At 42.1% G+C, this 27,937-nt stretch overlaps 1 protein-coding gene across 4 annotated transcripts in view; it reads left to right on the forward strand.

Annotated features, from left to right (window-relative positions):
- si:ch211-194b1.1 (protein Wiz) overlaps positions 1-21,429 on the forward strand; it is a 33,492-nt gene extending 12,063 nt beyond the window's left edge. For 3 of the 4 annotated variants that reach the window (XM_042220270.1, XM_042220271.1, XM_042220273.1), the window contains 10 exons: positions 957-1,367; positions 3,306-3,455; positions 4,056-4,592; positions 4,673-5,128; positions 5,220-5,723; positions 7,476-8,051; positions 8,154-8,365; positions 15,747-16,047; positions 16,392-16,557; positions 17,003-21,429. In XM_042220270.1, coding sequence (XP_042076204.1) covers positions 957-1,367; positions 3,306-3,455; positions 4,056-4,592; positions 4,673-5,128; positions 5,220-5,723; positions 7,476-8,051; positions 8,154-8,365; positions 15,747-16,047; positions 16,392-16,557; positions 17,003-17,378 — 3,689 coding nt within the window. In that variant the 3' untranslated portion in view covers positions 17,379-21,429. The remainder of the gene's footprint in view (positions 1-956; positions 1,368-3,305; positions 3,456-4,055; positions 4,593-4,672; positions 5,129-5,219; positions 5,724-7,475; positions 8,052-8,153; positions 8,366-15,746; positions 16,048-16,391; positions 16,558-17,002) is intronic. The other variant, XM_042220272.1, reaches the window with a different exon arrangement.
- The last annotated feature ends 6,508 nt before the right edge of the window (positions 21,430-27,937 follow it).

Here is a 27,937-nt window from a genome sequence, read left to right on the forward strand (position 1 = left end):
AGTGTTAGGGTCATCATCACCAATGATGACTTAAACCTCCTGTTTTCTTTGTTTACGGTTTTTGGATTAGTTCAAGTTCAAATTCAAGTTTATTTATAAAGCACTTTTAAAACAACATCTGTTGACCAAAGTACTGTACAATAAAAATAGTCAAGGCAAAAGACATAAAATAGGCTAAAGGTAGAAGGGAATAGAATTATAGAATGATGATAAATAAAAACAATAGTAACAGGCTCATACTGATTTAAAAATGAGTCTTTAGATGGGTTTTAAAAGTATCCAGTGTTGTGGAGGTCCTGATATGCAGAGGCAAAGTGTTCCACAATTTAGGCACAGTCACCACAAATGCCTGGTCTCCTCTGTGTTTTAATCTGGACCTCGGGACGACTAGGAACATTTGGTCCGCAGACTTCAAAGATCTTGCAGGTGTATACCAGGTTAGTAGATCAGAATTACATTTTAATAAATGCAATCCGACTTTCACTTTTTATAGAGACTCTTTACCTTCATATTCTGCTTATTAACAAGCAGAAAGCAGACGCCAGAAAGTTTAATCTTTGATCTGCATATTCATATCCAGATATCTGTTCCTACAGATAAGTCCAACAATAACCCAACAGTTGGTGGAGGCATGAGAGATTTCACTTGAGACCACCCAGATAGGGGTGATAAAGGAAAGTTCAGTACACTAATGAATAGAATTCATCTCTTGAGAGCCATGATTATTCAAAGTTTCATGGCAGTTATTTTTGTGGTTGGCTTGACCAAAGTGGTAACTCATCAAATGACCAACAGACCCACACACCAGCATTGTGGTGTGTGGGTTTTTAAAAGGAAAAGTTGTTCCATCGATTTGTGGGGGTCACAATAAAACAAACAAACAAAAGGTCGGGAACCATTGGCATGACATGCCTTACTTTACATTCAATCATTTGCATTGCTTCTTTCCCCTGTAGTTGCCAACTTTGACCCGGACACTTTCAGCGTGATGCACTGCGAGTTCTGTAGTGCTGGCTTCGATACCCGGGCTGGCCTGTCGAGCCACGCTCGGGCCCACCTCCGTGACTTCGGCATCACTAACTGGGATGTTACCATCTCCCCGATCCACATCTTGAGGGAGCTGTTCTCCAGCAGGCCTGACCTTGTAATCCCCACGGCTCCCCCTCGGAGTTCTGGCTCTCCAGTGGAGGAAGACGAGGACGATGATGAAGACGAGAGAGACCTAGAGGATGAAGGGGAGGGAATTGTTAAAGTAAAGCTGGAGGAGGAGACAAGCGAAAGGACCCTGAGTGCTGCTGTTTCTGATGTGCTGCCTTCAGCATCTCCCCAATCCTGGAAGAAGCGGGACGGAGCAGAAGAGTGTAAAGGTGAGTTTCTATTATTGGTCCATCTTTAAAAATGGCAATGTGATAAACAGACCTTACTTATTGGTTGTGTGATTAATCTGCTGGCTGCTGATGGCTCTGATGGGTCACTACCTTGTCCACGTTTGAAGTTTGAGCTTGGCTCTCTGTTGCCTCATAAAACCAAGATAGAAGGAGATAATGATAAAGCAGTTAGAAATGTGTTTTGAAGTTACTGCCTGTCCTCGGTGGAAAGTACTGGAGTCAGGTGGCTGCTGAGAAAAATCAGTCTTTGCGCGAGTGTGTGTGTGTGTGTGTGTGTGTGAGGGAGAGAGCTGGAAAGAGTGAGAGAATCCCTGATGCCCATGGTTGATGTGGCACTCGGTGCATTTATCCCAACCTCCGCCTCCACTCGATTGGTCACGCCTTAGCTTAGCGGTGCATATGGGGGCAAAATGGCTGCTTCCACCTCCCCGCAGACCCAAACAATAGCGGAAAAACTGTCTGGCTTCAGCTGCCGGGAGTCCGATGCACTGCGGTTGCGGACCGGTGAGTACCGCGCGCCGTAATTCCCGTGCACCGCGTGCCCTCGGATCGCGCGGCGGCTTCTTCGCACTGCACGTCTGGCGCCGCATCTTCTGTCACAATGTAGCCAGATAACAGCCATTAAAAAGAAAGAAAGAGAGAAAGAAAGAGAAACTCTTTATCACGTTGGAGACCGCGTAAAAAAATGAGTGTCGCGTGCAGGTAGCCTGTGACACGCATGTCAGAAGCTCATAAAGCGGGTCATTGTTATTGTTTCGGGTTTCCTGATTTTGCACGCGGGGATAGATTGTGTGCATTTTGGCTGTTGTGATACTATTGTTGCAGTTTGTTTTTTCTTTTCAATACATATTTATGTGAGTGTGTATGTCTGTGTGCTTTCCCCCCTCTATTATACACGTATCGAATGACGTCCAGTATTTCCAATGCTGCAGGATCTCTAAAATTACCTACAGTTGCCCAATCCTCGCCATTTTACTTTGCTTTGATTTTTGATAGAGGACACGCTGTGCCTTCAAGTGCATGCTTTTGTGCATGTCTCTTTTTTTCTCCCCCTACAATAAACTGACCGCGAGAATAGTCGGGAAACGTGGTAACTTTGTTGACCCAAAGTAGCAGCAGTTAGTAACTGGTAATCTTATTGCAACTTATCCGGATCAACCAAGTATAATGGAAGTATCACTTTTACTTGGAAGTGTCGGGTTGCTCACTCTCTCTCCGCCCGAACGGGCACAAAGTTAGCGTTTGCCACTTTGCCTCCGATCTTAGAAATTAGCCCTGTGATTATTTGGCGTTGTCTTTAGCATAATAAACGGTGTTATAACGCTGCGTTCCGGGGTGTCACATCGCTGCTCTTTTACAGTCAAGAGATGAACTGACAAGCGCAGAGCCGCCCACCAGACAAAAAGCATTGTCTGTCTCCACGTCTCTTTTGATTTACCGATTTGTCGCAGAAAATGGCACTTTTGTCCCAGGAATGTCTGACTGCGGGGAACCAAGACTGCCGCGTTTGTTTCATACTGTAGTGCAGTTATTACTTTTTTTGTTTTGTTCTTTGGCTTTTTTTTTTTTGACAGGGATTCATTACTTGAATTGTTTTTATGCATATTTCCCCCACAGAATGCATTACAACGCGCTGCTGTAACAAGGAGGGAGAAAATAACAGGGCATTGAGCTCACAGGACTGAGCTGATTTTTCAGCTCACAGCCTGATTCTTTTCTTCTTTTATCCACATATACATGCATTTAATGCGTGCATATGCGTTTGATGCAGTTTATTTATTTATTTCCCCCAATGTATAATTAGCTTTGAGATGCATCCCTCAGACTGCTATTTAATGTGATTTGTCATGACATTCATCACTTAGCCTAATTACTGTGGATTTTCTGCACTTAACACGGATACGGTTGTGTTTTTAGGCGATGACGAGGAGGGAGCAGAGGAAGAAGATGAGGAGGAGCTGCAGCAGCTTTCAGCCCTGGACGGTTTGAGCTCAAGCCCCGGGAAAACGGGTCCGCGCGGCGTGAACACGGACAGCCTCTCTCCTGGGGAGGATGCAGACACCGCGGGTGAGGCAGGAATGTGGGAATGCTGACCTCAGAGTGTTTACAGGGGATTGGATTTGCTACAGCCAAGCCTCATCATAGCTGTCAGTGGGAAAACTGTAGTGGTAACAGAGATGCTACAAGAGAGGGGGTTATCACAAGGGAAATCCTGAGAGGAAGACAAATCTTTTAGGGGGTAATTAGAGCACCCCTAGTACTGTGTAAGTGTATTCTGGGATATCTGTGGTCTCTAGAATAACCCGAGCCACCTGCTGCTGGTTTTAAAACTGGGGTGGCTGTCGCTCAGGAAGTAGAGCAGGCTGTCTGCTAATCTGAAGGTTGGTGGTTCAATCCTTGACTGCTCCAGTCTGCATGCCAAAGTATCCTTGGGGAAGATACTGAACCCTAGGACCTGGTTCATCAGAGTGTGAATGTTAGATTATGATGAATGTGTGTGTGAATAAGGCTCGTAGCATAGATGCTTTGTATGCAGAGTAGAAAAACACCATGTAAGTGCTCAAGCTGCCTAAAAACAGATGTCATCTGTAGCGGTTTGAAACATTTATAACATTTGTAAGACACAGCTTATTACCCAGTCTTATGCCGTCTTTCACACTTGTGCAGACAACAACTTGAAGTGTGAGGTGTGCGAAGCTCAGTTTGAGACCAAGCGCGGCCTCTCCATCCACGCCCGCTCTCACTTGCGCCAGCTGGGCATCACCGTTTCAGACGGCAGCGGGACCTCCATTGAGCTCCTCCGCCGGATTGCCAAGGAGCGCAAAATAAGCTCATCTCTTCAGGAGCCACTCGTAGCTGAGAGCCCCTCCCCGTCCGTTGCCCCAAAAGATGAGGACATGGACTTAGACGAGAAACCCATCCCTCTGTCCCTCTTGGCCAAAGCAGCGAAAGCAGTGCCGCTCTCGTCCTCCTCCACACCTTCTCCGGGCGCCTCTCCAGCTCCGGCTCACTCTGGCTCCCCTTCCTCGGTAGTGAAGAAAGCCCCCATTTCCTCTCTACTACCTGTGTCTTCCCCCTTGCGCTCTCCTGAGCACAAGGCAGGGGGCATGAAAAACTTGACCTCTAACCTCTCCGGCTCAACAACCATTGCAACAGCCAAACCCCTCTGGGCGCCAGAGGAGAATGATGCTCCTCTTAACCTCAGTAAGTGTCGCTGTCCTAGCTGATGACTGTTTTATCTTTTCATTGCTTCATGTTTAGTCATTTCTTTCTTCTGTTCATAGCACTGGAGGTTGACCCCAACAAAGACATTGTTTGTCAGCTGTGCGGCGCCTGGTTTGAAACCCGGAAAGGCTTATCCAGCCATGCTCGAGCTCACCTGCGGCACTTTGGGGTGGAGTACTCGGAATCCAAGGGGTCTCCCATCAGCCTCCTGAACCGGCTCATCGACACGGATGACTTTAAGCACAAAGCCAGTGCATTGCAGCTCGACAACCACACAGAGCCACGGAGCCTCGCCCCCACTACGCTCTCCTCCTCAAAGCCATCCTTGCTGACACTCTCCTCCTCTTCCTCTTCATCACTCCTGTACAAGGTGACCACGACCGGGAGTGGATCAACATCCAAAGCTACCTCTTCCTCTGCCTCATCTATACTTGGCCCACCTGCCAAGCGTCTCAAGTCCTCTTCCATGCAGGTCTTCCGCCTCAGTAGTGGGGAACTCATGGCCCTTCCACACAGTGAGTGTTGTAGTATCCATGAAATTAGACGATTTATAGAAGCATAATGCTTTCTCTGTTTAACGCAAGGTCAAACCTTCTCGTTCCTAAGGTGAACCTCCAAAGGAGATAGGCTGTGAATTCTGTGGGGAATATTTTGAGAATCGCAAAGGGCTGTCTAGCCACGCTCGCTCTCACCTGCGTCAGATGGGCATTACCGAGTGGTCCGTCAACGGCTCTCCGATCGACACCCTGAGGGAGATCATCACGAGACGGGGCCTGCCTTGCGCCCTCCCGCTAAAACCTCTCAAAACCCCACCGCCATCTTCTCCAGGACCGCCTCGTTCCCCCCTTTCGGTGTCCTCTTCTCCTTCAGCTACTCTCCTCAGTCGCCTGCCGTTCGCCTTCGCCCGCCCCTCCAGTCCTCAGCCCGCCGTGTCCAAGTCGAGCTCAGCTCCACCAACGCCTTCTAGCGGGCTGATTCTCAAGCTGAAGCCGGAGCCGGTGCAGGTAGAGGTCACCACGCCTGGAGCTGTGGGGAGATCTGGAGGGTTTTCAGCTGAGTCTCTCAACTCTAGCTGGAGGAGCTCTGACAGTGCGTTTCCTCTCAACTTAGGTATTTGAATCCTGTTTTGTCTTCAGTGCTTATTTAACAATTGTTAAGGAATCATTTATAGATAAGGGAAATCACTTTCAAACGTACTGGCATGTCTAGTTTGTATTCATTAATCATTTATTATTGTTTGCTTCACCGACTGAATTAACCTCAGTTTAGTCAGGAGCATTTTTTAAGTCAAGCAACATCTCTGTAAATAACAGCATAAAACCACAAACTGTTTTTTCTGATTTTAGTTCTTTGATCAAATTATTTAAAAAAAAAAACATTTTAAAAGTAGGGAAATTATGATTAACTTTTGGACTAAGGCATGCAGGCTGTTGTGGTAAGTTTTACAAAGCATAGACTGTATATAAAAGATGGTCTTAGCTACTGTGCTACGACCCATTATTTGACAATGTCCTTTTTTGAAGCCTCAACTTCAGCATCTTTGTGTGATGGCAAATATGTGTGATGGCACTGGTTGCTCATGGGCTAACCACTTTTCAGTCAAATTTTATAAGCAAATCTTGATTTGCAGTGGTCCCTCGTTTATCGCTGGAGTTACGTTCTAAAAATAACCCGCGATAAGTGAAATCCGCGAAGTAGCCAACTTTATTTTTTACAATTATTATAGATGTTTTAAGGCTGTAAAACCCCTCACTACACACTTTAGACACTTTTCTCAGACAGGCATGAACATTTCCACACTTTTCTCTCTTGTTTAAACACTCGAAGTTCAAACCTTCATAAAAAAATATGTCCAGTATTATAGAATGAAACCAAAGATCAAACCCTGCTTTCAGGTCCAGAACATGGGAATAGAGCAGCTGCGAGAGAATTCAACATTAATGAATCAATGATACGGAAGTAGAGGAAATAAGAAGAATGAGTTGAGTAAAGTTTGACTTATCTGACTGTTTGGTTTCGCTTAATGCGCCTCATAATGCAATGTGCCTTATGGTCCAAAAAATACGGTAACTTCTACCTTCCTTTAGCATGTCCAGAAGTCCAACTTTTTGTGCGATGGTTAGCATCTTCCTCTGCCTTTTGGATGCTACCGCAGGTGCCTTTGACGGTGCAAAAAGTTTCGTCGACATTGTTGTGTTTGTTGGGGAGAAAACTTACAAACATACAGTACAGCACTTCAGAGTCACACTGCTAGCGATCGAAGATTTATGTAAATTTGACTGAACGCATTCGGTACTGTACAGGAGACACGGTATGGAGGAGATTGACTGACAGTGGTCTACAGCCAATCAGGACGCAGAACAAAATGCGCTGTAGAAAAAAAAAAGAAAAAGCATGCAAAATTGCACAAAGTAAATCCGCGAAACAGCGAGGCTGTTATAGTGAGGGACCACTGTATTGTCCTTTTAGGCGATGGTTTAAAAAATTAACATCATGTTTTAGTCACTAAAACTGCACTACTAGTCACTTTTGCCCATAAATGCATCAGGAAAGTGTTTACTGAGGTCATAGTTAAAGTGAGCCGTGGGTCATGCCCATAGGCTTCCATATAACCTGATGTCCCCCTACTGGTCATTAGAAAAATTACAAGTTTAAGACATCTGGCCGTTACTTCCACCTTTTACATACAGTCTGTATTACAGATTAGAGTAGGACAGGTCTTCTCGTGTATCTCATGTAATGCTAAACAAACAATGCATGTAAATGTAGTGTATTCCTGGTAAAAATAACTGTATTCGGTAGTCGTGTGTGATCCACTGTATGTGATAATCGAGCGCACATTTTCACCTGGTATCTCTTTAGCCATGGCCCATGAGGTGGAGCCTACGAGGGATATCCGTTGCGAGTTCTGCGGGGAATATTTTGAGAATCGCAAAGGCCTTTCTAGCCACGCCCGCTCCCACCTGCGACAGATGGGCATCACAGAGTGGTCCGTCAATGGTTCGCCCATCGACACCCTGAGGGAGGTTATGCACAAGAGAGGGGTGGGCGGCTCCTCGCAGTCAGACCAAGGAGTGAAGAAAGAGTCCAGCCAAGGAGCGAACAGTCCCTCCTGGGAGAGCACAGGGGGCGCCAGCGGCTCCGAGGGTTTGGGCGCTTCGGGTTACCAGTCCTCCAAATTCCGTAAATCTCCTCTCAGCTTGCTGCAGTCAGGGTCAAGGCTCCATAAGCAGGGTGTGGGGTCTGTGGGCCCATCTGCTACCCCATCTGCAGGGAAGTTTTTCAGGATGTCCCCACTGGGGAAAAGGCCTCTGTCTGAGGAGGCCCAGTCAGTGGAGGCTGCGCACTCATCTCCACATCAGCTTAAGACTTTCTCATCCCTTCCACATGATTTCTCCTTCAAAAGAAAACCTTCCCCAGACAAGCATGCACACCAGGGTAAGATGCAGTTTTTTCTCCACTTGCCCTGAACTTCATCTGATACCGATCATTATCCACTAAGAAAAGGTCTTCTCTTTACTCCTTCCCTGTATTTTTCAGATCCCAGTTGTGAGCTGTGCGGCTTCTTCTTTGAGAACCGTAAGGCTTTAGCCAGCCACGCGCGAGCCCACCTGAGGCAGTTTGGCGTGACTGAGTGGTGTGTAAATGGATCCCCTATCGAGACGCTTAGCGCTTGGATGCGTAGCAGGCCGCAAAAGGTGTTGGAGATGCACCGCAGCTACATGCAGGGTAACCGCACCACCCTAAAGAAGGTGAGGAGTGGCAGTCAGTCTTTGGTAACGCATTTCAGCCGAATAACTCAGATCAGTGCAGCAAGCTGAGCCGCTTGGTCTTATTTTAGGCCTGTGATACTTCAAAGCCCGTTGTGACTGCTGTGAACATTTGATTTTAAAACAAAAAAACTGGGAGTTGTAAGCGGAGGAGCCCGCGCCTCAGACAAAAGTGTCACAGCTATGCAGCGAGAGATCATAACCCACTGTGCTACTTTCCCGACACGCTCACTTTCCTCTCAGTGTCTTTGAATAGGCGTCATGCTCGGAGATCTAACGAGCCCCAGCTGGTGGCACGACAGACATTTTGTGTCACGGAAAGCCTCAGACGTGTAGTCTCGCAGCTTTGAGCCTTACTGTAGATCCTGTGTCTTTTACACCAAGCAAAAATCACTGTGGGGACAGATGCCAGAACAACTCAGCTATTGACTTGATAGTTGCCATAGTAACCAGGGTGCCTGGCAGCTTATGTTTCATCTTCAGATAAATTATGGCATGCTGTTGATAGAAGAAAATGTATGTTTTTTTCCCCTTTTTTTCCCTCCCCGCCTGAATTAGTTTCTGGTGCATTTGCGTCACTGTCACACCTTTTCCCTGAGTGGTGATGTGACACACATACAAAATGAATTACCTTTTAAATGTCCTTGTAATCATATTATTTTTTCATACAGACGTAGTCAAACCAACCTCGCTGTAGGATTTGATTGGCCTAAGTAATGACTGATGTCATGGTTAAAAAGGGTGTAATAATATAAATACCATTAATATTATTAGTGAGCTAATAAACCTGGGCAACTATTTGACCTTTTCAGTGGAAAGGACGTGTTGCTTTTATTTCCTATTGCTTAATATGTTTGACATAAAGAACAGTTTATTATACCGTGACATCTTTGAATTAGGGGGAGATTTTATCCACTTATAAAATTCCACAGGGAAAAACACCCCATTAATGTTAGCTTGAAGCTAATAGTGACTAGTAAAAACACGTCTTTATATACTACATTAAGTTTACAGTCATAAATGGGTTCAATGCTTTAACAACACAAAGAATACGAAAAATGAAAACGGAAAATAGATGCAGTGATGTATTGAAACATGCAAACATTCATGAGGCAAAATCAGAATTTGTACAATTCTAACAAGCATCAGTGTAAATATTTAAGTAATGTTTAGGCAGCTTTCTTGTTAAGTAGTCTTCAGGAATAATTCTCCAGGCTTCTTGAAGGACATTCAAAGCTCTTCTTTGGATGTTGCTGCCTTTCCTTCTGTTCTCTGTCAAAATGATCCCACACTCCTTCAGTAATGTTGAGGTCCGGGCTCTGGGGAGGCCAATCCATGACTGATGGTGTTCTGTTTTGGATTTTCCGGGTATACTTAGTATGACTGTGGCATAGCAAAATGAAGCCTCCACTACTTCATCCATATATATTAATGTTAATTTGAACAAAAAAAAGATTCATCAGTCTTATCAGACTGATTTTTGTTCAGATTCTTGTGTCATTTGGCATAACATCAGCTTTTTTCCATTTCCCTTCCTTAAGAATGGCTTCTTGACAGCCACCCTTCCACTGAGAGCATTTCTGATGAGCCGTCAGTGAACAGTAGATGGATCAATTAAAAGTCCAGATGCATCTTTCAAGTCGTGTGTCATCCCTTTGCTGGATTTTTCTGTTTCACACGACTTTGAGATACTCTTCATCTGCTCTACTTTTAAAAAAAATGCCTCATTGCACACCACGACAAGACCACTTTACAAAATTGCAAGAAGGTCTGGCTCCTTAAAAACAAAACATAAAGAAATGAGCGGTGGCTCAAGACACACATCACTGTAGGTAGACATTAAATGCATGAACCACAGCACTCAGACTTTCCTTAAAGTCTTAAAGTGGAGTAAATATGGCTATTTGTAAGCAGGTATAGACTTCATATTGGAAAGGTATGGCCTGTGTCTTATTTGTCTGTTTCATCTTTTGTTCCGTCTCTCTCTTTGTGATCATTGCCGCTGGCTGTAATGGGGGTCACCGCCCCTGATGCTTCTGTTAACACTGGCTCCAGAAATTCAGTGTTTGTCTGGTTCTACACTTTACTGGTATGATATGTTGGAATGATTCTAACCAATATCACAGGAAAAAACCGCAAAACAATATTGGTGTCATCAACCCAGTGAGCCTGGACTGCCTTGGATGAAGAAATACCGCATTAGCACACGTTTTGAACACCCACATTCGGACAACTTTTGTGATGATAGCTCTTTTTTATAGACATGTAGACCAACACATTCTGACCAGTCAGTAAGGCCAATATAACTTATATAAGTAAGTTTGCTGATCCAGGCACTATTTGGGATAATTGATCTAATTGGAGCTGTTTTGGCAAAACGTTTTGCCACTAGTCAGTTGGCAGTATTGCCCTTTGGGCGATAAAGAGGCCTTTCTAACACTTTCTGTAGCGAGCTAAACCTGTCTGTCCTTGATTGAGAGATCAGTCGCTCGTCCTTGGAGATCTTTTCGGCTTAGTTGCATACACAGCATGACAGGTTTCCAATGATTTAAGTCAGGGGACCATAAGAGCCCCATCAAAGCCTTTAGTGTTTCTTCAAGTACATCATCGTGGATTTTAAGGTCTGCTTGGGCCAACTGTGCTGTCGCAAAAGTCGCCTCTTTAGTTTCAGTGTCTCAGCTGTGTGACATTTAAAGCTGGAGATTTGTTGATATTTGGGGGAATGATTCTTAGATTTTCTTCATAGTATATGTGCTGTTTTCTTAGGTAAATGTTGGGTAGACTACTCTTCTAAAAGAGGAAGTTTGACATCATTAAAATGTATTTTCTGAGGTTGTATTTATTTACAAAAACTTTGTATCTGTACACTATAGCAAACAGTGTGTATTCTTTGAGACTAGATGACACAAGTGAAGAGTGGATGTGCACATATCCAGCTTTATTGTCTGTTTTACTGTAAATGGGAGCATACTTCCCAACAAGAACAGTGAGGTATATGAATCAGAACCTGAAACTAGCAATTTAGGCGGTAAACTCATTAGAAAAGCGTTTAATGAGCTTATAGATCAAGGGTCATTTTCTCAATAGACTTTTATACATTCTGACTTACAATCATTATGCAGCCGCACATTCCTTCAGTGCCTATTCAAAATGCAGGTTTAAGGTACTTTCTCATTTGCTTGACTTTTCAGACCCAGAGGCCGTGTCTCTTCAGTATATTTAGCTAAAAGCTAGTTAGCTTCACTGGGGTCATGCGCCAGAGCATATCTTGGCTAGTACCTGCCACACAAACACATAGACACAATTGCAGCACATACTTAGCACATTAAATGGAATCACATTATTATTTGTTTTAATTATATTTACCTATAAACATTTAAAGGTAAGTGCACTGGAATAAGTTTTTTTTAGCCAGGTTTTTACAGGAAACAAACAAATTAGTATACTCTAAGTAAATTTAAGTACTGCGGAAATAGTTTTAGGTAGTACATGAGTAATTTAAAGTATTGCATAACTTAAGGTATTTTACAGGAAAGAAGACAAATAATTCTGTAAGTAGTTTTAATAACTGCAGAATGTCTTGGTAGGTTTGCAGAAAAACATAATATTTCGCCATCTTGCATCGAATGCTGTGCTTTTCAACATCCGGGTGATATTATGGAGAGTCTTGGCATTGCCTAGCTTCCAGGTATTTTACAGGAAAAGAGACACTCCTTTTCTTTAAAAGCTATGTTTTAACAGTGGTTTAATTCACCCATAACATGACCCTCACCCCGAAATACACAGCTTATGTACGATGTAAGTTTGGGAAATATTCTCCAAAAGTTGATTCTGTTCATCTGGACGTAGCGTTTTGTGGGAGAAACGTTTCGTCACTCATCCAGGTGACTTCTTCAGTCTCAGCTGACTGCAGGTTTCCCCAATCTTATAAACAGTACATTTGCACAATGACTGAAACCAGCCAACCGAAGGAACAATGGGCTGGTAGGTCAGTTCCTTAATCAGAATTATGCAAATTCTCATGACCATTGATCAACAACCACTGATCAATGGCCATGAGTACCGTTCACAGAGAGTTGGGGAATGGCTGCAATCACAGCATTGTAAGATGGCAAAAGATGTATCCTTAGGCCCCCTCCTCAATTCAGAGATGGTCTTTCCCTTTTAACGTAAATGGCCTCCTTGACTCTGCGCTCAAACCAGCGTTCCTCCCTGTCCAAGATGTGAACATCCTCATCATTGAAAGAGTGTCCACTGGCCTGGAGGTGTAAATAGACTGCAGAGTCCTGGCCTGACGAGGTAGCTCTTCTGTGTTGTGCCATCTGCTTCGCCAAAGGTTGTTTGGTTTCCCCGATGTATAAATCCTGGCAATCCTCCTGGCACTTAACAGCGTACACTATGTTACTCTGTTTGTGTCGGGGGACCTGATCCTTGGGGTGGACCAATTTTTGGCGCAGCGTGTTTTGGGGTTTAAAAGCCACAGACACCCGGTGTTTAGAAAAAATGCGTCTCAACTGCTCCGATACTCCTGACACATATGGGATCACTACAGGTTTTCACTTGGGCAGCGGTTGTCCTTCTCTCCTGGATCGGCTGGAGCTTTCTTTTGGCGCCTTCCCAGCTTTGACAAAAGTCCAGCTGGGATAACCACATTTACTCAGGGCCTTCTTGATGTGCTGTTTTTCTGCCTCCCTGGCCGCTGTGTCTGTGGGGATGGTGTTCGCTCTGTGTTGTAGCGCCCTGATGACACCCAGTTTGTGCTCCAGTGGATGATGAGAGTCAAACCTTAAATACTGATCCGTATGTGTAGGTTTACGGTACACGTCAGCTTTGATCAGTGGGTTTTGGTCAGTGGTTGTTGCTCAATGGTCATGAGAATTTGCATAATTAAGATTAAGGAACTGACCTGCCAGCCCATTGTTCCTTCAGTGGTGCTGGTTTCAGTCATTATGCAAATGTACTGTTTATAAGATTGGGGAAACCTGCAGTCAGCTGAGACTGAAGAAGTCACTTGGATGAGTGATGAAATGTTTCTCCCTCAAAACGCTACGGCCAGATGAACAGAGTCAACTTTTGGAGATCTACTTACCTGGATGATTGAGCATGCATCAAGATGGGAAAGTATTGTTTCTCCAAAATTGCAATAAATTTGCACACCACTTTAAATTACTTATGCAGTACTTAAATGTAATTACATTACATTACAATTTCTTTTCTTTTCTGTAAAATACCTTAGGTTATGCTATGCTTAAAATTACTCATGTACTACCTATAATTGCATACGTAGTACTGAAATGTACTTACTGGTATGATTGTTTAATTTCTTCCTGTAAAAACCTGACTTGTTACCACCTTATTCTGCTGTTCCTGCCTTTAAGGAATTTGTTGGTAAATATTTTTATATTGTACTTTCAAATAAAATACACTGAAATAAAATTTTATTGCAGGGGAATTACACCCTTAGTCATGCGTTGTGTTATAAAGTGTTAACCTTTTTGCTGTTCTCCAAAACAACAATGGCTAGGGTTGTGGTTTTCACTGATGGTTGAAACTCCATCAGTGAGTTTTAAGTGTTGCCAATATCTGCAGTTATCCATGTTAATAGAACGAGTCTGATGCTCAGCTCAGCTATAGGTCCCCGTTATTTGATGCATTGGTGTCAGTAGAAGCCCAAATTAGGTCCCCATATGTCTGCAGATCTTTTGCCTTCCTTATTAATCACATTTTTTTCATCCATTTGTTTTGTAAAGCTCATTGGAGGGTCTGTTAATTTCTAAGTGCTTTTATTGTAATCAGACTTCTAATTAGTGCTTTATACATGACAGGTGTGAGAGAAAGGTCAGCTGGGACAGCTGGATATATAGTGTGTAATACGGTAATTTTAAAATAAGTAGAGAGAATCTTTTCTGTTACAGCTGCCTAATTCATTAACACAGCTAGATTGGTTGTAGTTAGATGCACTGTCCAGACTGTAATTATTGTAATTATGTGCATGATTACACATTTTTTGCATACGTGCTGAAAGAACTAGGTGGGAGATAAAACCCTTTTAACATGCAGTGCTCAGATTTTAAGGGCTTAAACATTCTGTACAAAAGTCTTGAGCCACCCCCTCATTTCTATATATCTTGCTTCCAAGGAGTCCAGTAGTTCTCCAGGCTTTCTGAAGGTCTTTGAACATTTCTTTGTTGTGTCTACAGATAACGGACAACTTAGCAAAGAGCCAACTAGCCTGTTGCAAAAAACAAAAATTTCCCCATTATTTAACTGAATCTATTAAAAATGTCAAAGATTACACAGTTTGAGAGACATAAAATAGTATTTTTGTACCAACAAGGTGAACCCCCCAAATAATTAGGCTAAAATGGTGTGTTCTTAAATTGATTAAACTGAACAACTGGAGGACAAATGTAGTGGGCCTTAAAAACAACCTATAGCTGAAGTCCTTAAGAAATCCAACAAAGACCTGACACTGAGAGGTGGATCAGGCAGTGGTTCTGGGAATCTTGTTAGAATTGATGTAATTATAAATGCAGAAAAGTACAAATAGAGTTTGAGCCACCCTACAATACTGTAAAGTGGAAAGTGTCAGAACTGGACAAAATCGAGCACAGGACTTGTCAGATTATGAAGAGACAAAGTCTTAATCTAAATGTCACCTCATACCTCTCAGACACAGGTGATCATCTTTTAACTAACTTTGTGCTGATTAACAGCTGCTGAGAACAATTTGTGTCCAGGTACTTATGAACCCCACTAATATGGGTGCTGTGTACTTGAAAGGGGCAAATTACAGCACAGTTCTCCTTATAGCAATATAAGCTTAATCTACTGAAAAAAGATAGACAGATGATGATGATATAAACCTACTTAAATTAAAGAAAGTGAAGATAAAACAACAAAAATTATAGTAGTTTAAATACTGTCTCTGCACTAAATAGGAGGCTAATGCTAGTTCCTGGCTAGCTTAAATTAGCATGTCAGTCCCAGCACCAGGCCAGGAAATTGTTGGCAGATATCCTCCCCAAAATGACTTCAAAAAAAGTCACATAACTTTTTAATTAGTAAGTAATGAGCTTTAGAGGAACTGGTGGTAGATTTTGTTACCTTTGGATAGAGCCAGCCTAGCTAACCGTCTACTTTTTTGCTTGAAACTAAGCTAACTCTTGCTTCCAAGTTACATATTTACTCTGTTCATATGCCTTATTGGTATATAGGAAGAAATTCAAAGTCTTATCTGGGTTCTTATTTACTTTTGTTAATGTGCCAGTGTTTCTGTTTACATGGTAACAAGTACACCAGGACTCGCCAGAGTTTTTGTAATTTACTGCTGATAGGATCACTCATTTTTTCCATGTTCCAGAAGAGCAGCTCACCGCTCACTGCGGATTCTGATCATATCCTCCCCATCTCATCGCAGAAGGCTTCCTCTTCCTCCTCCTCCTCTCAGTGGTCTTCTTCTTTGGCTGTCAGCCTGGTGCGTCCACTGAGCCACGAGGTCAGCCAGGGCTCTTCCAAGACTGCAGAGGAAGAAACTGGTACCAACTTCCAGGGTGCTCCCATCAGGGCTGGTCGCAGCAGTCCCAGTCTCTCGCGGCTCGGCAGCGGCCACACGCTTCAAGCACAGGTGGCGCGCAGTGAGCTCAATGTCCGCCTGCCTAGAGGTACGTGAGGATAGAGCATATGTCTTGGCTCTCAATCACATAGGTGCATACATATACAATGTATTATATATTCTCAAAAAATCAGTTGTTAATACTGGCATTAACAAGCCCTTGACAGGCGAAATTACCCTAATTTTTCCCTTTTTTCAGTCAATGTTTAACCATTTTACATTATATTGTTAAGGAAATATTACAATGTTATACATCTTTTAGGTTTAGGCAGAAAACTGAACCCCTTTTGACTTTAAATGACTGAATTGCCTCTAAGCTATACTGACATTGAAGCATTTTGGTGCAGCTCTACTTTGCACCAACCTCCTTTGTTACCTCCTCCTCTTGCTCAGGTTTTGAGCGTCGGCCGTTGAAGCACCCATCTTGCCCAGACGGGACAGAGAGGGATAGCGGCCCTCCTAAGCCCCCGCGCACAGGCACCGTCCCCGCCCTGGTGCCCAAACCACCCTCCTACCCGCTGGTCAAAGTGGTGGGCAAGTTCTACACCCTGAAGTGCCGGTATATGAAACTTGTGTCTTGGGATATAGCTTTCCAGGACCCAGGAAAAACTGTTCAGGGCTCTTAGCATTAGAAATTTGGAGACTGTAGCATTAATAGGACTGTCTGCCTATGTTTTAAATAGTCTGTTAATCCCCCAAGCAGCAATCCCTGTTCCCACGCCCTGTCGAGCAGTACTCCACTTTTAGTTGCTAATGCACTATATTGAGAAGAGCGAACCATTTGGGATTTTCAGGGAACATGAATGAATGCTTAAGTTCTGATATAGCTGCAGCACAAGTGGCAGAATGGGCCGCCCCTGAGAGACAGAGAATCTGGCTTAGCGGCATCGGATTGTGTTTTATCTCTTTGTGTTAGAGCATAAGTAGTTGCATTCATTTTACTGGCTATCGGTAACGCCGTAAGTGATAATTTCCAGCCTAAAAAGTGTGTTTTTGTTCATCAGATTCTGTGAGGTCGAGTTCCACGGTCCACTGTCGGTGCAGGAGGACTGGATCAGACACCTCCAGCAGCACATTCTCAAGATGAACTACAACAAGCCCGCTGCTGCCAAAGCAACAGCCACCGAACCACCTGCCCTAGCTGACGATCCTGTGCCGGTCCAGGCCTCTGTCCCAGCCTCCACCTCTACCTCCAGAACCACCTCTACCGCACCGGCTCTCACTTCCACCTCAAACAGCAACACGACTCCCAAGAGCCTCTCCCCCTCGCCCGTGGACGAGTGCGCTCCTGCCATCACTGCCACAGAGATAGTTCAAGTCTCAGAGGAGCAGCCAACCCTAACTCCAACTCCTATTCCTCTCCCCACCCAGACAGCGTAAGCTCACATTCATCACCTGTACTCATTTTATTTCTTCCAGTTTCTACTTGTTCACCCGTTTCTGTCCTTTGGCCTTCACAAAGTGGTGTTTAGGAGGAGCATTCTCCCTCCCAAAGAGCCCTCTGAGCCCCAAGCACCTTTTGAAGCAGCTTTCTAGACTGTTACTAAGTCCCGTTGCCATGAGAACGAAGCTCCACTGGCTTATCTGCACACCAGGGATGGGTGATTACGGGAAATGTCCAAGGTTATAAGGAGAGATGGACTAATGTTTGTGTTTGCCTTGTTTATATTGAATGTTCAGATGTGGATCGTTACTGTACCTCTCTCATTCACTGGGCGATTTAGGGTTTAATATAACCCTTTATTAAACTTTAACACCTTGTCTACTACAACCTTCCCTCCAATCTTCTACTTATGAACAGCGCATTAAAAGACCTGTGAGATTTTGACCATTGCTACCAGGATGTTGGTAGCTTTGACTGACTGAGATTAAGCGACAGTTCTAATCATGCTAGTCTTGCAGTTCAGACTTTAAACATGTGATAACACTTAGTGTTAATAAAGGCACTTTTAATGTGGACACTCAGCACTTAATGATACAATTTGAATAGGTTAATATGATATAGGGATGCACCGATATATGGGCCTAACACTGATATTGGTCGATATTGGCCTCGTTGAACGATATCTGCTCATTGGCAAATAAGATGGGACTTACAGGAATCGGTGGCCTGTTGTGATTAAAGGGACACAGCATGGGAAAACCAGACTAAAGTCACAAAATTTTTAAATTAAAAATTCAAACTGTGCCTGATCTTTGAAATATTGTGGTTTGAATTGACCACAGGTAAAAGATGGAAAACATTGCCAGCATCACCTAGGAGGCAAATTTTTCTGGTTGACTGGCTCAGCTGTGGGGTTTTCCCCCAAGTGCAATTTATTTTCAGTTTATCCATCAGAAAATGTTCAATAAACTAAATTTTTAGGCATAGTTTGAATAAATATTCCAGACAGTAAAGTTAAGGTAACAAATATTGGAAATATTGAAAAGTCAATTAATAAATATTTCTTTGTTCTCCTAGAACGGGGGTCTGCAACCATTTCTGTCAAGAGAGACGGCTTTGAGCAATTTTTGTTCAAACCTATTTGAGGATTTTAATGAAACCTAAATTAAAAATGAAAGACACGAGTGAAGTATAAATTAGCATATCAACCTTACTAGTAGGGTAAATAATTAAAATCTTTATCATGTGTGAGGTACCGGTGATCATCCTTACTTTAACTTTGCACTACAGTAATTCCTTGTGTTGCAACATTTATAAAAATTTTAGAACTACAGTGAAAATTGATTACTATCGTTTTGGATTGCCAACAAAATGAAATAATTATTAAGCACTGGAAAAAAATTCAATTAGCATGTGTTTACTTGAAATTAGACATAAAGCTATGCAGGCCACTGCTAGCGTTTTTGCAAATGAATCGCATTAGAAACCTTTTTGATAATAAAGTAACATCAACCAAACAGCTTTAAAATTAGTACAAGTAAAAATCCCCATTTTAAATTTAATGTTGACTAAAATCTAGTTTAGTAGGAGGCAGTGCTCCTTTTTTCCCCCTTCAGCTACAATCAACCATCTGATCTACAAACAATCACATTGATATCCGCTAATAAATACAAAATTTAAACTTGAGCTCACTGATATCAGCCAGTTGAGCCTATCTATATTGTCTTTTAGAACAACCAGTAAATGAAAATTAAACTAACGATGAGGTGGGAGAAACACCCTTCATGTTATGAATGTTATGAGTGTTGCACAGTTTGGCCACCAGAGGGCACTCTGCAACTTCACTGTTGGCTACAATGTATAGAATGCCACAAAAACAACAACCAGCTGATGCAAGGAGTCGGGCAGGGCAAAGAAATAATTGCACATAACAAATGTTAGACAAATCTGCGTATGTTTCGTGCGTCTGAAAGCACAAAAATATTCGAGTTTTTAAAGCACCAAATATCAGTACCGGTGTCAGTCTTAAAAATCCTGTATTGTTCATGCGTCAAATTTAAAAAATGTGTCATAGGAAGTGAGCAAAAGAACCACAGGTTTGCAACCCCTGTCCAAGAACAACAAAAACATAAACAAAATTAGATAAATTGTTACCTGTAAGGTCCCGGAGTCAGTGCATCCCTAATGCGGATTGACAAAGACACATTCCGACTGACTGAAGGAACAAAAAGTGGAAGCACACCCAAAAAGGGAAACTCTTTACTCTATGAAGTAATACTCTCCCCAAAATATATGTTTTGCTTGAATGTAGCTTAAAGCACCTGTCAAAACCTTAAACGCACACATTCATACTCAAATCAAACACAAGCCCTGTACTACAAATCAGGTAACAGTTTTATCTTTCACGATGTTACCACTCCACAGCCTGCTGTTTTCAACAGATAGGGCTGCAGTTGCTTTTTAATCTTGGAGACGTGAGGCCACAGTGTTCAAGGTTACACATCTCCATTCACAGTGTTGCCATTTTCTACCTGCCTTTTTCAATGTAACCCAAATTATTTATTTATTATGTTGCTTCTGAATGTGGTAAGCTAGGTCATTTAAAAGCTAGAGTATAACTTAGGAATGTTTTTGAAAATAGGCCGGCGGTGCGCTTTTATGCCAGCGCGTTCGTTTGTATGTCGGTGTACATACAGAGCAAATGTGCATTTGTTTCCCCATTTTAAAAGAGAGAGAGAGAGAGACAGACGTAAACGTGCTCAATACAAAGACACCTCATTAAGGTCAAAACGAACTAAATGTGGGAGCCTGTCTGGACTTACATGCATCCATCGTCTTGTTAGGATGTGCCAAAGAGCCTGTTTACTTCCCTGTCTTGCCTCTGTAAAAGCTGTTTACATTGGACCTGATGGTGGAGGAAACTCTGCACAGCTACCGGGTTCCCCCAGGGCCCCCCACGCAGAACAATGGACTGAACCAACGGTGGATCCCCCAGTTTTAAAGACTCGGGCTGCTGAAGCGGCTTCTCGTTTCTGTGGGGGTTAGATTTTTCCAATTAAACGTGAACACAAGCCAAACTTGATTACAAAGCAGGGCTCTGGAGAACCGTCAGCCCTCAGTCCAAATGCAGAAACGCAGTCAACCTCGGCCTCCTGAGGATCGGAGGTCTGTAGTCTCTCTCATATCAACCTTGAACCGAAGCAGTAACTCAAAGGGTCCATGTAGGCGGGCAACCTTTTAGAGTTTGTTCCAGTGTTGCCCATGCTTGAAACATGACTGTTTGATCCAAACGATACCCTTAACCCTTTTATGGAGTATAGATGCATACTATATACAGTAACTACATGTACTTAAGAAACTGTTGATGCTAGTAGAGCCGTCTGCAGTTCTATTAGCGAGGTAGTTTAAAAATTAAGTGATCTTAATTCCTCTATTGTGATTTGATTTCAACATTTGATGCTATGTATTTTTTATTGCTCTGTGCATTTCTGTATTTGCAGTCCTGCAAGGTGAATCTTAGAGTATTTTTTATTTTATCTGTTAGTCTCTCCCAGCTGAAACTTTTGGTGCTGGCGAGTGCGTTGTAGGTCGGGAGCTGGTTGAGTGACTGAACGCGAGGAAGACCTTTTAATATGATTGTCACGTCCTGGTATCAAAAGGACTCTAATAAGCGGGCCTTAAAGGGGACCATTTTGCAAGGTGAGATATAATTCTTCCTGTCTGCATTCACAGAGTAATAGACACTGTTGCCTCCTGCAGGTTTGTGGCTGCACTGCTGCGTGAGGTGTGAATTGGAGACCGGTGCATTATTAGTTCCCTTTTAAGATCACCCGATTAAGCCTCAGCTGGTGTAACTGGCTGTTTTGTGTGCGTGCGTGTGTGCGTGTGTGTGAGAGTGTGTGTGTGAGTGTTAATAAAAAAAAGATAGATGACGATGTTAACTGAGAAGAAAAAGATGCAGTCAAGAAAAGAACTGTACTGTACACGAAGGGTTAAGTTTTAAGTAAATCAACTCCAGAACAAACAATAAATGTGATTTCAGTTTCAGACACCGAATCTTTGTCTTTATTGTTATGTTGTTGCGTCACACGGCGGTGATGTTTGACGGCTGTGTCAAAAGCCTTTGGTTAATTGTTTTATCAAACCGCTAGGGGGAGCTAGAATACAAGCTCCAGTTTGCATTCATTTCAAGCAGGTTTGGGATGCACCCCAGCTGTAGGTGGCAGGAGGGAATATTAGTTAGCAGTGTTTAAATGATCTCTGTCTAAATCACAGAGCGTAAATAATAAAGTAGCAAAGTTACTTGAGAACGGTGATCAGGATCAAAATGCCACGGCTTCAGCAGGCGTCGATACACAGCCTTCAATTTTCATTCTTACCCCTGGAAAAGAACTAAAACTGAACACTGAGCTGCTCTGGGGGTTTTGATCATGACAGCTTCCAGAAGGGAAATCGAGTAAAGTGAAAAGGGGAAGCGGACACATTTGTGCATGCTCTAATTTCTCCATCATACATAGGACCGATGTTAATAAAAAGAAAAACGCTATAACACAATATAATGAAAGCTATCCACTTCTTCAGATTAATGTCAACACATGACATACGACGTGTGTTATTCCTCAAAAAAAAAAAACTAAACCAAAATGCAAAAGCAGCGTGTAAAAAGCTCCTGATCCAGCTGCCTGTACAATCAGCTTTAGCAGTGAGAACTTGAAGTAGTTGGTTTCTGTATGACTTTATGAGTCTCTCACATCACAGTGAAGGAATTTTCTTTACGGGTTTGCAGGAATTCATTTATTGATAGCTGTCTTAAGATCCCGCTCAGGTCGACTTTGACTGGACCATTGCAGCACTAAGCTTCTTTTCTTTTTCAGCCACTTTACTGTAGATTTGCCGCTGTGCTCAGGATCAGTTTCCTGTTCCATGACTTTGTTTCAGCCCAGTTTTAGCTGTTATTTGACTCCAGATTACTTTGGTGTAGCAAGAAGTTCATGCTGGACTCATCACCCCTTCACACCCTTTGTGTTTGTTCAGATGCTGCTTTGCCAACCTAAACCATGTTCTTTTTAGGAAGAAGAGACTTTCTACTGGTATCCCTTCCAGACAAGTCATCCTTTTTCAGTGTTTTTCTTTTCTTTTTACTCTCATGAACTTTTAACATGCTAACTAAGGCCCGCAGAGTCTGAGATGTAGGTCTTGGGTTAGTTGCAGATTCTCTAGGCATTGCATGGTATGACCTCGGGGTGAATTCACAGGGAATTCTTCAGGGAAGATTGGAAAGTGTCCCAAAGCTTTTCCACTTGTAAATTATCTTCCTTACTATTGAATGATTGACTTGAAATTATTTGGAAATGGGCTCAGAACCCTTTCCAGACTGACGAGCAGCTACAATTGTTTTTCTAAGGTCGCTGCCGAGGTGATTAATTGATCAACTGCTAATGATCAATTGATCAAGTGCATCTGAGCGGCAGCTCTGACTGCTGACTGCTCTTAATTCCCGTGGAAGCAGTAAAGGTGCATTTAGTTTGTCACACTCTGCTTCTGCATTATGGCTTTGTTTTTGTTAAATAAACGATGACCAGAGATGTGGCACACCTGCACCAGGGCAAACATCCGCCTGCTATACAGGTTAAAATAGAGCAACAGGACCGCTGAGTCTTTGATTTTATTTATTTTCTGCTGTGTTTCACTTGCATTTATTTGAAAGACTGAGTATAAACACAAAAAAATATTTTATTTTATGTGCTGGAATGTGCAGAAAATAGGTTTAAATGTTAAACAAATTTCTGAAAAAAATTTGTGTTTTTAAAAAGTAACTAAGTAACTAAATACTTTTGAAAATAAGTAATCAGTAAAGTAACGGGATTATTTTTTTTGGGAAGTAATCAGTAATTAGTTCCTGATTACTTTTTTCAAATAACTTAACCAACACTGACGATGACACAGTGTAATATGTCGTGTTGTTGTTCACCGAGGTTGCACCTAACTCATTTTAGACCTGCTAAGGACCAGATTGTTTTTATGTCCTGATACTTACAATCTTAGAACTGATAGAGGTGGCACTCTGACTGTGTGCTGTGTGAAAAGGTTTACCTGCACTCAGCTTCACAGTTCCCGTAGCTCTGCGGAGCACTTAATAGCACGTTAGCATCTTTTATCCAGTAGCAACAAAAACAATGTAACGAGCTGTTGAACAAAGCAGAGCACTCAGCAGCTAAAGGAGAGAGAATATTGGACTTTTATTTCCCAAGTGATAAACATGCCTCTAAATGAACGTCAAGCATCCGTCTCCCAAATACATAGCCACATCAGAGAGCTTTGGAGATCGGGTTTTCCATGTACATGGTGAGTTGATCTAGGAGTCTAAACACAGCCCTGTTAATGCTTGTTTATTTTTGACATAGCAGCTAACATTTATTTCTTTCACTCTTTTTTTGAAAACCCTGTTTTAGGTCTTCACCAGTGTGAGAGAAACAGTTTATCCTTTCAGCTACACCAAACTCTAGCGGCTGACTCAGTCAGTCTGTGGTTTGATGCTGAAGAAGTAGCAGTAAATAGAGCAATTTTACAAATAATAGCTTCCTGCTGCAGGTAAAACAAGACATTGAGAACAGTGAGAGTGACTCAAAAGAGACTCTAAAAATCTATACTGGAGTTGATGGGAAGTAGAGAACTGAGTAACAATTCTTCCTGTGTTTGTCAGTAGAAGCAATGCCTTTCAAATACAAGTAAAAATGCAATCCAAGCTTAAGACAAAACTGTTGCTTGAAGACGTGGATCCAGGAGAAGATGTCCTGGGTGTCCGGTCACAAAACGGTTCATTAATGTCTGTCACTCAAGTTCATTTACCTCTTCACTGAGAGAAAAGGGTCACTGTTCATGAATACAGTTACTCTGAGTCCTGTTATTCTGTGATGAAACATTTCTATCTTGACGGAAATGATCTCCTCCAGGATGACCGTGTCTCCATTCAGAGGGTCACTGCGTGTTTTGAGGAGTATGAAAATGATGTGAATCATCTGGTCTCTACCCCGGTGAAGACTGAGGAAGAGTTTTGTCACCTATCTATACACAACCTGTTCAACCCCCCCCCCCCCAAATAAAAACAAAAAACCGGCAAATCCTCCACAGGATACTTTTTCAGATGCCTGGATCATTAGGAGAGTGCTGCGTATTTGTACTCCTACAACATGTGCTCAGCAGCTAGCTGCTGATTTATTCTGCTGTTGCTTGCGATATTGGATCATGTGTTTGTTAAAATCCCTGTGAAGACATACATTGTGTGCCGATCAAGTCAGAAAGTGGAAAAATATAACATGTATGAGATCATTCTGGAGTACTCATCATTAATTAACATCACTGATTTCACTTCAAGACATGAATGTGGCTAACAAACATCGATCCAGGAAGCACAAAACATTTAGTCCGTGTCTGTCCTGCAGGGTCATTTGTCTCCTCCTGGAGCTTATTGGCAAACATTCGTAGCCCTTGAAAATGTACCAAAAACACCCTCCTCGGGTGTTTTTGTGCATTTTATTTTAAATTTGGTGATCGTTTTGGCTGTACTACAGCTGGTGGCATGACGTTTTGAGGGAATCTTTTTAGCAAAATGTTATCCATACTCTGATGATGTATTTGGCAACCTTTGTGTTCAAAAATGTACACGCATAAAATCTGTCATAAAATCTGTCATAAAATCCTCATACAAGAATATTTTTTTCGGCTTTTTTTTTCATAAACCACTTAATCAACTCAAGCCCTTATCAAAATGATCAAAAATTATATCATTTTCACAATTTTAACTCTTTAAATGCCAGTATCTCTCCAGGTACTGCTTCCTCTCATAGTCCACAGTCCACGTCCCTTTATTTTCCAATGAAACCACTTTTTTAATCTCTTTGCCTTTGCAGTTTAAAACTATGTATTCTGTAAGTCAGTATTTCATTTAGAAGAAAACTAGTGATATCTGACATTTCTACTGTTTTCCAACAGATTGAAACCTTGCTCACATTGCAGGCTAATGCATGAAATGCTTGTATTTTTTGTATTTTTCTGTGTGTGTGTGTGTGTGTGTGTGTGTGTGTGTGTGTGTGTGTGTGTGTGTGTGTGTGTGTGAGAGAGTGAGAGAGAGTGTGTGAGTTTGTAAACATTTTGATAGTTGAAAAAGTCATCTTGTAGGGATGAGTTTGAAGAGGTGCTTCTGCCTCTGCTGTCCTCAAAAACAAACATTCAAAAAATACAGAGATTATTTAGCAAATTCTGACTCCAGAGGATGAGCCACAGTGCACCCATGTTGTTCTCTCTATCTGCAGCCGAGCAGATTATTTAAAACATGTATTAACCTTTATAGGTTACCGATAGTGTCCGTAATTGGTAAATGACGTTTTTTTTTCTTTTTCTTTTTTAGAAAAAGAAGTCCAGATGTGCCAATTTTATTCTGGAACTTGAAAGCAGCTTAAATTTGTGGCTCTGTGTGAAGCAGGTCTCAAAACCTCACGTAGCCATGCGACATGATCTGTGCGTATCAGGCGGTTCGTCCACACGTATAGGTTTTGTGAGCGAGCGAGAAGTCAGAGAAGTGACATGGAGTTTTAGACATTTGTATGCACAGAAAGGTAAAATGAGTTGTGAGTTGAACTTATAATAAATTGTGCGTAAATGGTGAGTACTTATTTAAGTTTGGATGTACGCATTTGTAAAATACTTTTAAGAGTGCTCAGATTGCTTCGTATTTGTGTGTCTTTCAATCACTCTTGGAGCCTCTGATGGTCACAGGGCTCCATAATATAACAGGCAAAAATACAATAATTTCATTTATTGACCTACAATGTGAACAAGGTTTAATCTGATGGAAAACAGAAGAAATGTCAGATATCACTAGTTTTCTTCAAAATGAAATACTGACTATACAGAATAGTTTCATACTGCAAAGGCAGAGATTAAAAAATGTTCCTTGGAAGTGAAAGGGGTGTTTTTGGCCATGAAGGTGTCGAGAGTATCTGATACTACACAAAAAAAATTCCAATCAAATCAGTTTTGTTGCTAATCTTTGATATGTCCAAGACTCTAATCACCGCCAATGCTCCATCTCTGTACTATTTATTATATGGGAAAGAATTTGTTCTTTGTAGTTTTTTTTTTAATAATTCAAAATTCAATGTTTAAACTGGCATTTAAAGAGTTAAAATTGTGACAATGATATAATTTTTGATCATTTTGATAAAGGCTTGAGTTGATTAAGTGGTTTATGAAAAAAAAGCAGAACAAAATGTATGAGGATTTTATGAGGATTTTATGCGTGTTCATTTTTGTCCACAAAGGTTGCCAAATGCATCAACAGAGTATGGATAAGATGTAAGAGTAAAAGGAGGAGGGGCTACGAATGTTTGCCAATAAGCTCCAGGAGGAGACAAATGACCCTGCAGGACAGACACGGACTAAATGTTTTGGGCTTCCTGGATCGATGTTTGTTAGCCACATTCATGTCTTGAAGTGAAATCAATGATGTTAATTAATGATGAGTACTCCAGAATGATCTCACACGTTATATTTTTCCACTTTCTGACTTGATCGGCACACAATGGATGTCTTCACAGGGATTTTAACAAACACATGACCCAATATCTCAAGCAACAGCAGAATAAATCAGCAGCTAGCTGCTGAGCACATGTTGTAGGAGTATAAATACGCAGCACTCTCCTAATGATCCAGGCATCTGAAAAAGTATCCTGTGAAGGATTTGTCGTTTTTTTGGGGAGGGGGTGTTTGAACAGGTTGTGTATAGATGGGTGACAAAACTCTTCCTCAGTCTTCACCGGGGTAGAGACCAGATGATTCACATCATTTTCATACTCCTCAAAACATGGGATGACCCTCTGAATGGAGACACGGTCATCCTAGAGGAGATCATTTCCGTCAAGATAGAAATGTTTCATCACAGAATAACAGGACTCAGAGTAACTGTATTCATGAACAGTGACCCTTTTCTCTCAGTGAAGAGGTAAATGAACTTGAGTGACAGACATTAATGAACCGTTTTGTGACCGGACACCCAGGACATCTTCTCCTGGATCCACGTCTTCAAGCAAAAGCAATTATTCTGATCAGTGATGAGGTTGATGAGTTTGCTCTCACTTGCATTACATGAAGAGACAAGCAGTAAACTCAAATCTCTTTTATTATTCATTTATTTATTGTTTTAAACTTATGTAACACAAGTGTACCACATTTATACACACACACTTTGTCAAAGCAGGTTTGTATAGATTTTACAGCGTGGGCAGATGATTCCGGTGAATGAAAATATCCTGGGACCAGAAGTGCTTTTTTTCCTCTGTTTTATTTGGAAAAGCTGCTCCCACATCCATCCAAGAGGACCAAAGTGTCCTGTGACGTTCCTGTGAACATCTGTGTGTGGATCACATTGTTTTTATCCTCTTCAGTGATGGGAAATTCACTGTGAGATGAGACGACTCCAAGAGGCCACACAGCAGGTTGTGGTTGCAAACTGTCTAAGGTAATTTGATAGAGTTTTAATAACAAAATCCAAAGGTCA

This window comes from Haplochromis burtoni, unplaced genomic scaffold, assembly GCF_018398535.1.
Source record: "Haplochromis burtoni strain Fernald_Lab_line unplaced genomic scaffold, NCSU_Asbu1 Contig_45, whole genome shotgun sequence".
In the NCBI taxonomy this organism is placed as follows: Eukaryota; Metazoa; Chordata; class Actinopteri; order Cichliformes; family Cichlidae; genus Haplochromis; species Haplochromis burtoni.